This window comes from Amborella trichopoda, chromosome 5 (genome assembly GCF_054954075.1).
Source record: "Amborella trichopoda isolate Santa Cruz 75 chromosome 5, AtrichopodaSantaCruz75HAP2 v2.0, whole genome shotgun sequence".
NCBI classification, from domain to species: Eukaryota; Viridiplantae; Streptophyta; class Magnoliopsida; order Amborellales; family Amborellaceae; genus Amborella; species Amborella trichopoda.
In genome coordinates, this window is record NC_142340.1 from 40452175 (window position 1) to 40464937 (window position 12763).

At 35.0% G+C, this 12763-nt stretch overlaps 1 protein-coding gene across 1 annotated transcript; it reads left to right on the forward strand.

Moving 5' to 3' along the window:
• Nucleotides 1-826: 826 nt before the first annotated feature.
• On the forward strand, nucleotides 827-3558 carry CRR21 (Tetratricopeptide repeat (TPR)-like superfamily protein). Its single transcript, XM_006829589.3, has one exon. The coding sequence runs from the start codon at nucleotides 987-989 to the stop codon at nucleotides 3525-3527; it is 2541 nt and encodes an 846-aa protein (XP_006829652.1). The 5' UTR covers nucleotides 827-986; the 3' UTR covers nucleotides 3528-3558.
• The last annotated feature ends 9205 nt before the right edge of the window (nucleotides 3559-12763 follow it).

The following is a 12763-nucleotide window of genomic DNA, read 5'->3' on the forward strand; positions in this document are numbered from 1 at the left end:
ACACTCCATCCAAAGCCTTAAGCAGTCCTTGACCAAAGAATTCACAAAAGGAAGAACAAATTCTTATACATTGGCAATGAATGTAACCTGCAAAAGCCACCTGGGAGGACCTCGAAGCCATGATGAAGCAATTTTCAGAATATGATATTGAGGATAAGATCGAATCTTAAGGGGGGAGGAAATGTTACGTGTCTTTTTGTTGTTATCTTTTTGTTGTTATGAATAAGGCTCGCATGAATGAGTATGGAGTCAAGTTAGGAGTCTTTTATGGGTTGTTAGTTTGTTTTAGTTGGTTGTTAGTTGTTAGTGGGAGCTAATTTTTTAGCTCATATCTTGTACGTGGGTTATTCTATTTAATGAATGGTAATCCAGCTGGGAGGAACAATTTTGAACTAACAACACTTATGTGCTAACGAGGCTAGGTTTTCTCAATTAAACCTGCTCTTTTCTTCTCTATACAACTTCTTTTATGGTCAGCACCATGGCTACATCCAAGAACAAGAAGGTTTCACCTCAGTACGTAACAAACTATTGAAATATAGTTCATTTTTTTTATTGTGGAATGAGTGTGACATCCTAGACATCAACTAAAGGGAAATGTTTCTATACTTCCCTTACAACATAGAAGATCTATGCTTCCCCTACCATCCAGCCGTTCAATTTTGATAAAAAGAACGACTCACAGTTTGATCTTAAATCCGACGTCTCAAAGTATTTTATTTTTAAATTTTTTTATACAAATTGTATGAATATGAAATTTGATACGTTCAATCTGCTCATTGGGACGTACCTATAAAAAATATTAAAAATAAACTAAATATGACTTTCAAAAAAGTTCAAAGATTTTTTTTGAAGTTTTCTTGTAAGCTCGAGAAAGCCGACCCATCCGGTCCAACTCATCTAGTTCCTGGCTGGGCAAGGACAGCATCACACGAATCCCTCTCTCTCTCACTCATATAACATACCAAATTCCCTAACCTTGATGCATGGCAACCCCATTCATCTTCCCCAACCGACCAATCAATTCCCCTCCATTCAAACCTAAACAACCCCTCCACTTCAATTTCACACCCCAAAAAACCAAACCCTACACCCAAAAGCTCCTTCTCTCACACCTCTCCCTCTCATCCCCCACTAAAACACTTCACCAAACCATATCATTCCTATCCGAAAACCAACCGAAATTTCGGCCCGAAATCTACGGCGAAATCCTCCAAGAATGCGTGTATCAGAGAGCACTGGAATTGGGTAGGCAAATCCATGGTCATATCCAAAAACTCGGTGATTTGATATCAAAGAACGAATTTTTTAGCACAAAACTCCTCATTCTTTATGCTAAATGCGACAGCAAGGAAGAGACATTCAAACTGTTTGAAAAATTAGCCGTGAAAAACGTGTTTTCATGGTCTGCAATCATCGGTTTTCACTGTAGAAATGGTTTCTATGATGAAGCTTTGTTGAGCTTCTCAGAGATGCAGAAAGATGGGATATTTCCTGATAATTTCATCATCCCGAATGCCTTGAAGGCCTGTGCATCTCTCAGAGATGAAGTTTCAGGGAAATTGATTCATGGCTACTCTTTGAAGTTGGGGTTTTTCTCTTGTGTATTTGTCGGCAGCAGCCTGGTGGACATGTATGGAAAGCTCGGTCTTTTAGAAGAAGCAGAGCAAGTGTTCGATACAATGCCTGAGAGAAATGTGATCTCTTGGAACTCAATCATGGTGGGTTTTTCTCACAATGGGGAGAATCACAGGGTGTTGATGGCTTTTTATGAGATGATTTCACAAGATTTTGAACCCACTAGAGTGACCATAGTGAGCCTCCTTTCTGCCTGTGCTAGTTTGGAAGCATTTAAAGAAGGAAAACAAGCTCATGCCATGGCTGTTAAAATTGGGTTGCAGTTGGATAACATATTGTGTGGTGGGTTGATCCATTTCTACGGAGAAAGTGGGTTCATGGATGATGCACAGCTGGTTTTTGAGAGGTTGGTTTCAAGGGATATGGTCGCTTGGAACTTGATCATCTCTGGTTATGTTAAACTTGGGCATTACCATTTGGCCCTCCATTGTTGCATTGATTTGCAAAAGCTGGAGGGAAAGAAGCCGGATTCAGTGACTATGGTTTCAGTTATCTCAGCTTGCAGTGGTTTGGGCCAGTTATGGCTTGGAAGAGCCACCCATGGCTATGCTATTCGCAATGCTCTGGAATCCGATGCCTTTGTGGCTAGTGGGTTAATAGCCTTGTATGCTAAATTTGGGAAAATATCAGAAGCGAAAACTGTGTTCGATTCTAGTTTGCACAGAGATGTGGTTTTATGGAACACAATAATAGCTGAATTTGCAGAGTTGGGGTTTAGTGGAGAGGCTCTCAAACTCTTCTATGAGATGCAATTATCTGGTTTGGTTCCTAATGTGGTTTCATGGAACTCCATGATCTTGGGTTTCTTCAAAAACAGACAGGTTTCAGAGGCCATGGACATGTTCTCTCAGATGGAGTCGGCAAATCTAGTGCCCAACTTCATCACTTGGACCACCATGGTCTCTGGTTTAGCTCAGAATGGTTATGGCCATGATGCCATTGAGTTCTTTAGGCAAATGCAACTTAAAGGGATTAAACCCAATAGTGTAAGCATAGTGAGTGTGCTTTCAGCTTGCATCCTTATGGCATTGTTATGTCATGGGAAAGAGATTCATGGATACGTAATTCGACATGATTGGAGGTCATCTATTATAGTTCAAACCTCTCTAATAGATATGTATGCAAAATGCGGGAGCATAAGCATGGCCAGAAAGGTATTTGACTGTGGTGCAGCTATGGAGTTGCCTCTGTACAATGCTATGATCAATGGTTATGCATTGCATGGTGATGGGGTAAGTGCTTTGTCTCTCTTTAATGTAATGGAAGTTAGAGATATAAGACCCGATAGCATCACTTTAACTTCTATATTATCTGCTTGTAACCATGCTGGCCTTTATGAAGAGGGCAGAGATATTTTCAAAAACATCTTAGCACTATATGATTTGATGCCTACAATGGAACATTATGGCTGTATAGTTAGCCTTTTAGCTCGAAGTGGACTCATCGAAGAAGCTCTAGAGGTTCTTTCTAAGATGCCATTTGAACCAGATGCTCAGCTCTATGGGTCCTTGCTTCTTGCTTGCAAAGAGCATAACCAGATTGAATTAGTTGAAATGGTGTCAAAGAAACTGTTTGAATTAGAACCAGATAACCTAGGGAATTATGTTTCTCTCTCCAATATTTATGCCAGTGTTGGTAAATGGGATGAAGTAGTGAGATTAAGGAAATTGATGAGAGAAAATAATTGGAAAAAGAACCCGGGATGCAGTTGGATACATATAGGAACTGAGCTCCATCCATTCATGGCCGGGGATCGATCGCACCCACAAACAAATGAGATTGTTCGGGTTTTGTTGAGCTTGGAGACTGTGACGAAGTTCATGGGCTTCGCATCTGAAATTAATAGCATTAACCAAAATTGTTTATGGCAAGGAATTCCGTGTTCATAATTTTCAAATAAATTTCTGTTTTATTTATAAATATGTTTAAATTTTAAATTTGTGATTAAGCTATGATTGCTAATAACATAAGTTGTACATATGACGAAAGATTTGGCTGCAATAGGGTAGTATTACATAAGAATTGGGGATCACCAGTCATAAGAATTGGGGATCATTTGTTTTAAAAACATATTTTGTAGATATCAATAATACTAGTTTTTCAAAATTCCTCTTAGATACGGAAACAAGAACTCCTTATATCAGGATCTCTTCAAGATTGTGTACTTAATCTGCTAGAAACAACAGCTAGAATGCTTGTAAATCAAAGGTTGACAATGAATTCGTGGCAATCCTGGCAATCCTAAAAGGCTACAACCATGGAGTGTTAATAATTGGAGGGCCTGTCGTTGCTTGCTAAGAGGTCATTTCCTAGTCCTTGTTAAGCACAATGAATAGCTAATCCTACACAAGAGAGATGTGTCGTCAATTATAAAAAGAAAAATATACAAATAGACCATTTACTTTTAGTACAATGAGGTCACGATCATTCTTGTTCATCAGATTTTAAATTTAGTGGTTTTGTGTCATTTGATTAAACTCAAAAATCAAATAAAATTTTTAAAATTTCATAGCACACTTCAAGCCATCAAAGTTAAACATGTAATGACTAAGAGTGTGTGATCTCCTTATAATGATGGTAAATACTCTCATAATATACAATCCAATTACATAATCTTAACGTGATGGAAAAGAAACATTGTCTACTTCCACAAAGAGATAACATAATTTAATAATATGTAAGGTTATAATCTTCCTTCTAAAAGCAAGGTTACTGCAATTGCAATCTATACCATTTATTTTATTTGGACAGTATAGTTTGCACTATCTTAAAAAATGTGTTATTTTTTTACATTACCTTAAACGACATGTCTAATTTATATTATCCAACTAAAATAAAATCACAACCTTTCATCTACAAATAAAGTTGTCACCCTATACAAACTGCAACCCCAAAACTACTATTAGAAAACCTCCGAGCTCAAAATAATAGTATTTTGAATACAATATTTCAAAAAAAAACTCAAACGTGTAAAATATTGACATTTGAAAATACCATTATTCAATGCGCTTTTTTTTTTTAAATTACCACTCTGCTATGGTCGTTTAAAGTGCACTCTTTCACAAGCTTAAAATAATCGTCGTTTAGAAGTAGGATATTAGTGTTTTAACACCAGTATCTAACGTATATTAGCGGTTTGGAACACCAATATCTGATAGAAAACAACTTTTTATACGATGAAAGCGTAAAAGTAGAAATTGAACCTCCAACAACTTGTTACCACATGTGACATCTTCTTTGAGGGGCATTCATAATTAAGGCCAAAGAAATCATTTCTGTTTTTTTTTTTAACATTTAACGGTAACGTTTCATTGATGAGATGAAAAATTTCTAAGAAAAGAAACAGAAAAAGAACAAGGAAAATAAAAGAAAAAAAAAAAAACACACTTAAAGCCCTACTCCTTTGACTATTGCGTTAAAACTCCCGTTCCTTTCCCTGTGAACATGAATAAAGGAGACCTTCCCACTTTCATTTCCCTGTGAACATGAATAAAGGAGACCTCCTTCCCACGTAGGCTTCTGCCAATGTGATCCCAAAGATGGGTCCATTGCCAAGGGGTAGAAGCAGGGTTCCTGCACCAGTTGATGACATTGAGGGAGTCTCTTTCTATGAGAGGCAAAATATGTTTCTCTTGGTGTTGGTTTAATCATCATCATCCGAATTTTGTCCTAATTATTTGGCATTTGAATTTTATCCTAATTATTTGGTTTTAGCTACACGAGTCTTGTTCCATCATTTTTCTCTATCAAAGATAATACCTCAGTAAGACTATAAGATACCATATCTCTTTGCACTATCTCCGTCCATGTCTTACCCTTGCCCAGCCTTCCACTTGGATTAAATCGCCCCACCTAAACATCGTTCGATGTTTGTTCAATAAAACTTTAAAAACCCATTAACACATGATTTCTTTTCAAATCATTTTCTTATTGGAACAGGAGCGGTCTCTAGGCAGAGGTGGTCAAGGTAGCAGGTGCCACTTGTCGTTTGGAATTTATTTTCAGTAGGACCCAAGTATGTACGTATATGTATATGTATATATGTATGTATGTATATCTAAATGTAATTGTGTGTGTGTATATATATATATATATATATATATATATATATATATATATATATATATATATATATATATATATATATATATATAATAAAATACTATTTTGACATTGAAAAATTGTCTAATTGATCATATTGACATCAACATATATGAATATGAAAAAATTATAATAATTTCAAGTCCCAAAAATAGTAGATCTTGCAACATGTTATCTGGACTGTCCATTATCAAGATTTTCATGTATTTATAGATCTGCTTGATTTGAACCATTTTGAGTTAAAAATTTATAATTAGAGATGAAAATAGAATTTGAGCCATCCTAAAAAATTTTGACACCAAATTGCATCTTATGACAAAGTTTAGAGTTGCGCCTTAGTTTGACTATTTAAAGTTGCAACCTTATGCAAACCTCGTATCAACATTTGTATTTTGAAGGGTTGTGAATTGTAAGTAGGAAAAAGCATCCAATAGGTTGCACCTATGATAAATAGTAATATAAGTTTACTTCCAGCCGCCAGATCTTGATCGGATAGTTAAAAATGTATGTTATCATTTGAATTTCAATCTTTTTCTACAAATCGAATCAAGATTAAATTTTGGGCATGTGTACTAAAAAATAGGGCGGACAATAAAAACCTACAAAACAAGTATTTTCAATCATTTAAAATGACCAAAAAATCTCTATAAAAAATGAGGGTAGTTTGGTCATTTTAATATTTTTATAATAGTGCACGATCGTGTCAAGGGCCCAAAATTTTATATTTGATCGGATTTGTAGAAAAATACTAAACTTCAAACTATGATATGCATTTTCAATTGACTGATGAAGATTTGATGGGTGAGTGTCAGCCCATAGTCCTATCCATTATAGGTCTAACCGATTCTTTGTTTGTGCGTGTGTACACACAGTCAGAGGACGCATTTCTACATTGGCGTCCCCAAGGTATCAAACATCCATTTTAAGATGGGTGCAGTTTGTATGTATAGAGCCTAGGCTCTAAACAATCAAATTAGAGCCTACCTTCAAATAGTGCCAAAAAATGTGGTTTCAATACTTGAAATCTTTGTGATAGCCTTAAAATATATTTTCATCTTTATTTATAAAGCTTAAAGCTTCAAATATAGTGTAGATCGGCATATCTATGAGATCTTGAAAATTGACGGTCCAAAAATGTGTTACAAGATGAGCTATTTTCAAAACTTGAAATCCATTTTTATCTCATGTCCATGCATCTTGATGTCGAGATGATCAATTTAAGAATATTTCGCCATCAAAATAACCTCTTCTAGTGAATGTTTTGAAGAAGGCTTTAATTTGATTGTTTAGAGCCTCGGCTCTATATAAACTTTTCCCTTTTAAGATGGTGGTAAAGTTGTGGTATCTCCTAAATGAATAAAATCTAATGGTTAAATAAAATTTTCCAAAAAATTGTCTTTTCAGATTTTAATTTTAATTTTAATTTATTTTATTTTATTTTATTTTTTACATTTTAATGATCTCCGTATTGACGATATGTGAAAAAATAGGTCCAAATTCCATTTAAAGAAATAGATAAAAAAGAGAGACCGTATATCTTCATGTGAGTCCTAGGACTCATAGAGATATTTTATATATATATATATATATATATATATGAAAAGATTGATTTAACATGTATAAGATAAGGACCGATGCATGTTAAATTTTTCATCATTGCTCATAGTGAAGTGATGTTCATTCTCTCCATATTAGTCCAAATATTTTGAAAGTTCAAATGTATTTTATATGTTTCTGATCGGTCCATCCAGACAATGAAATAAGGGTGCCAGTTGAAGTGGTATTGGAAATTAAATTCCCATCTCCATAAGGAAATGAAGTCCAGATTGTGATTTTTATATTGAAAGGATTAGGATAATATAGGAAAAGAGCCCAGGCTTAATAGTTAGCGCTTGACGTGTTTTCTTCCTAGTAAATAAAAGTCATAAAAAAATTTAAATATAAAAATAAAAAAACTACAAAGAATATAATTGGGCCATGATGATTATTTCAGTTTAATTAACTTATATCAATGTTTCCCATACATGCAAAATTTCAATATAACTTGAACTTCATTAGTAAATAAACTGAATGCAAGATATAACCATAAGAATTGCAGGGATACTATAATCCACGGTAAAGTAACGTTATGGAAAAAATGATATTAATAAATAACAAAAAAAAATGCAAGGGATATAAACGAAGTGAAGGAGCACACAATTGTATAAGGAAGAAGTTTATATAGAGCCGAGGCTCTAAATAATCAAATTAGAGCCCACCTCAAAAATTTCACTAGAATTGATCATCTTACATCAGGATGCATGAACATGAGAAAAAAATGGATTTCAAGTTTTGGAAATAGTGTATCTTGTATTGCAATAGCGCCCACCTCAAATTGATCATCTCACATTGATCATGGAAATAGTGTATCTTGTATCGCATTAGAGCCCACCTCAAATTGATCATCTCACATCAAGATGCATGAACATTAGAGCCCACCTCACATTGATCATGGAAATAGTGTATCTTGTATCGCATTAGAGCCCACCTCAAATTGATCATCTCACATCAAGATGCATGAACATTAGAGCCCACCTCACATTGATCATGGAAATAGTGTATCTTGTATCGCATTAGAGCCCACCTCAAATTGATCATCTCACATTGATCATGGAAATAGTGTATCTTGTATTGCATTAGAGCCCACCTCAAATTGATCATCTCACATCAAGATGCATGAACAGTAGAGCCCACCTCACATTGATCATGGAAATAGTGTATCTTGTATCGCATTAGAGCCCATCTCAAATTGATTATCTCACATCAAGATGCATGAACATGAGAAAGAAATGGATTTCAAGTTTTGGAAATAGTGCATCTTGTATCGCATTTTTGAACTATCATTTTTTAAGATTTTCAAGTTTTCATCAATCTGCTCAATCTATACTATTTTTTAAGCTTTAAATTTTATAATTAAATATAAAAGTATATTTTAAAGCTATCACAAATATTTTCAATATTGAAATCATATTTCACGATACTATTTGAAGGTGTGCTTTATTTTGATTGTTTAGAGCCTCGGCTCTATACAAACTACACCCATTATATAATTCACCTTTAGAACCCAAATGATGTAAAAAGAAAAAGCACTTATTTTTTTTATTGGTTCATAAACCCTTGAAAAGTGACTATCTAGAAAGAATATTTATGCAAGAGAGATAATTACATTATGTAAAAAGGAGAAATACCCGATTTTTCTATGGATGTGTGAACACTTGAAGGGAAACTATATAGAGAGAATATAGGCAAAATTACAAAAATAAAAAAAATAAACACCAAGACTGCTTTCTTTGTAACTTACCCCCAAGAACTTTTTCCCTCACTTTTTTTTTCGAAACAAACTTTTTATGCTATCCCTCCAAGGGAAAAAGTTCATTTTTTTAGACAGAAATGTCTTTCCCGGTACACAAAAATCAATTTGGCCATATTTGACGTTGACTTTCGGACCCCAGTAGCACATTACCGGAGCATACCATCGCATTCCTAGATCCAATATTCTAGAAACTTAACTGTCGGACCGCACTAAGATACCTATCGGACCGAAACTGAGTATTGCCGGACTGCCCTTTGCAACTGCCGGAGCCCAATGACTCTAGAAGTTCTATTGCCGGACCGCCCTTTACAACTGCCGGAGCCTTGTGACTCCAGAACTTTTACTGCTGGACCGCACTTATATAGTGTCGAAGCCCTGTGACTCTAGAAGTATATACTGTCGGACCGTACTTATACAGTGCCGGGGCCCTATGAATCCAGAGTGTTCCACTGTGGAACCACACTTACACAGTGCCGAAGTCCTGTGACTCTAGAGTGTTCCACTTTGGAACCACGTTACACAGTGCCGAAAAGTTGTGATTCTAGAGTGCTCCACTGCCGGACCGCACTTACATAGTGTTGGAGCCCTGTGACTCCAGAGTGCTCCACTGCCGGACCGCACTTACACCGTACCAGAACCCTGTGACTCCAAACTATTCCACTGCCAGACCACACTTTCACAGTGTTGAAGCGTTGTGATTCCAGAAACTCTTTCTTCTGGAATGCCCTTATAGATTGCCAGACTCTTTTCTCTCTCTCTGTCCCTCAACCCATTTTTTTTCAAGAGAACTAGAGTTATGTGTTGCTTTTAAGTAGCGGTACTGTTTTTAAGTGGCAGATGGATTTGATGGCTAAATATGTTTTGCAACCACAAATAATTTGCAACAGAGTTGCTGTTTAGGGAGAAAAACCAAATACCATCATCATTATGAAAGACAAAGAACATACATATGCAATTATCTTTGAACCATTTCCTTTTTAAGAATACATAACAAACTAAAAAATACTTATCAAGCTAAACATCAAAATGCATACCAACCATATCCTTTATTTAATATATATTTCGAACATTTATATGAAATCCAAAAATACATATCAAACTCACCATCAAAATATATATCAACCATATCATCTGCTTAACATCTGTTTCAAACATACAAATCAAATAAAAAAATACATCTGAAACATCGCATCAAAATCAATATAAACCATATTCTTTACTTAACATTTGTTTCAAACATACATATCGAACAAAAAAAAAAGTCAATTTCTCCGCCTCGACTCTTTTTTTGGCCAACTAAGAACATTCTTTCCCCTCACATCGAGTTCCTCCATAGTCCTTCCCTCATTCGCGATTGCAAATTCCGCCTCGATTCATCTTGCAACACTGGCGTTAGAAAGTGATCAACTTTTTCCTTTGTTATTCTCTCATTTTCATCCTCGCTCTCACCATCATCGTGGTCTTCATCATCATCGTCTTCTTCGCTTTCACTATCATCGTCCTCCTTACTTTCACTTTCCACTTCTCCACCCCTAGTATGCGCTGTCTCCTCGGCGCCTGTTTCTATAAGAAGTATTATTCAAAAGCAGTTCATTAGCCGCCTGTACATAACGTCTAGATTTCCCGGCTAATACTTCACCATTAAGTGTAGCTTGTAGAATCTCTATACAGGTATGTCGCTGCTAGTAGATAATAAAAAACAAAATAGACCATTAGTTTTATTTTTCATAATTTTAAGATATATTAAGACAATAAAATAACAAAATACATATGCGGGTAACAAGCTTAATAACATTCGACGAAATCTACCATCTTGTCATAATTGTCTTGTCGCATAACTATCAGGATTCGCCTCCATCACATGGTTTATTAATGCGAGTAAATGGTTGTATGCCTCCTCTTGCGAACTATGCAAGTCTTTGATGGATGTTTCTTTCCCTCGTCAAGCCTTGCAATAGGGTATTTCTAATACATAATCTCGAGACAAATCATTTATGATTTCTTTAGCCTTGTAATGCGCAGTATCACTTACTTTATCCTTGATTAATGATGTAACAAATTTTGGAACGCTCTTCTCTGTACATCATTGCTTGTCCCAATATTACATGAGTGTTCTCTTTTTCATGTTTTGATGCTAAAAACATTCGTTCTGCCAAACTTCGAAGCATATATCTCTTATTTGCATCCATCACGCTTGCATTTCGCCCTTATGTGATAGCCCTCATTTTTAATAAGATGGTATGTGAAATTGTGTGTTATAGCAAACTTGCTAAGAGATTCTCAGAAGTCATCTAGAGATTCAAACTGTTGCCCCATATTAGTAAGTGCATCCTCCCATGAACTAAGCAACCTTGGTGCATTACTTTATTCGGAACCAGAGACCAAAATATTAGAGGATTGAGGAGGTCTGACCTCTTCGATTGTCCTAGTATTACGCGAAGTACTTCCACCCCTATGTTCACTCCCATTAAATACATAAATGAATACATTATTCTCGCATCCCTGTGCATTCAACATCGTCACAATATCATCGTCAATAAATAGGTTCACCATAAAACTTCTATTTCTCGGAACAAAATACCTCAATGATATCAAGTGCATGTCAAGTGATAAACGCTTTGCTACATATTGTCGCATGTCATCTAACCTAATTTTACTGTTCATTATAAACGTACATGCAATACCACCAATATAATCTAATGTCTCATCGACACTTGATCGAAGTTCTCTATTAAAAATACAATAAATCAATTTGCTATCACCCATTTTCTTTTGTCATGTACAAAACTTGTAATGATTTACATTCCACACATTACATTAAAAGGTCTTAATATTGACCTTGAACTTACCCAATTTTGGTAGGTTCAAGCTAGATTTTTTTAAAAGAGCTACAAGTAAATTTTAACAAGAGTTAGGCATGCTGCAATCTTAACGATTTTACAATGTTAATGTATCGATTTTTTAGTTAATGATAGAAAATACCCTTGAAATAAAGAGCCTCAAAAGATGTGACCCAACTTTTAAGATAAACATGTAATACCATAATTCTACAATTAAAAAACTAATTCATATCCAAGTCAAAAGAGCTACTACTAAAAATAACAAGAGCTAGGCATTTTTTTTTAAAATGACAAACTAAATTTTAACAAGACAAAGAGGATGGATCATCAAATAAGAAACAATTGATGCAAAGAAAACCAACAAAATACAAATACAGATAAACAAACCCAAAATTTATTACCACCAAGAACATTCAAGCCCGAAGATCACAATACCAAAAAAATGACAAACTCCAAAGCAAATAAATAAGAAAAACTTAAATAATTCTTAAGCCATAAGAAATCAATTGAGATCAAACGACTGAATGATTTGCAATCTTCCTAGACATTCACAAATAAGAAAGAATTGATGCAAAGAAAACCAACAGAAAACAAATATAGACAAACAAACCCAAAATTTAGTACCACCGAGAACATTCAAGGCCTAAAAAAGAAACAATTGAGGCAAACAAAACTAACAGAAAACATATACAACAAAACAAAGCCAAAATGTCCTTCCACGAAGAAAATTCTAGCCCTAAAATGAAAATAGAAACAAAAAAACAAACTCCATAACAAATTAATAATAAATACTTCAATAAATCTTAAGCCATGAGCAATCCATAGGTTCATT

Coding starts and splice junctions, on each gene's coding strand:
- CRR21 (XM_006829589.3), top strand. CDS start 987: ATGGCAACCCCATTCATCTTCCCCAACCGACCAATCAATTCCCCTCCA.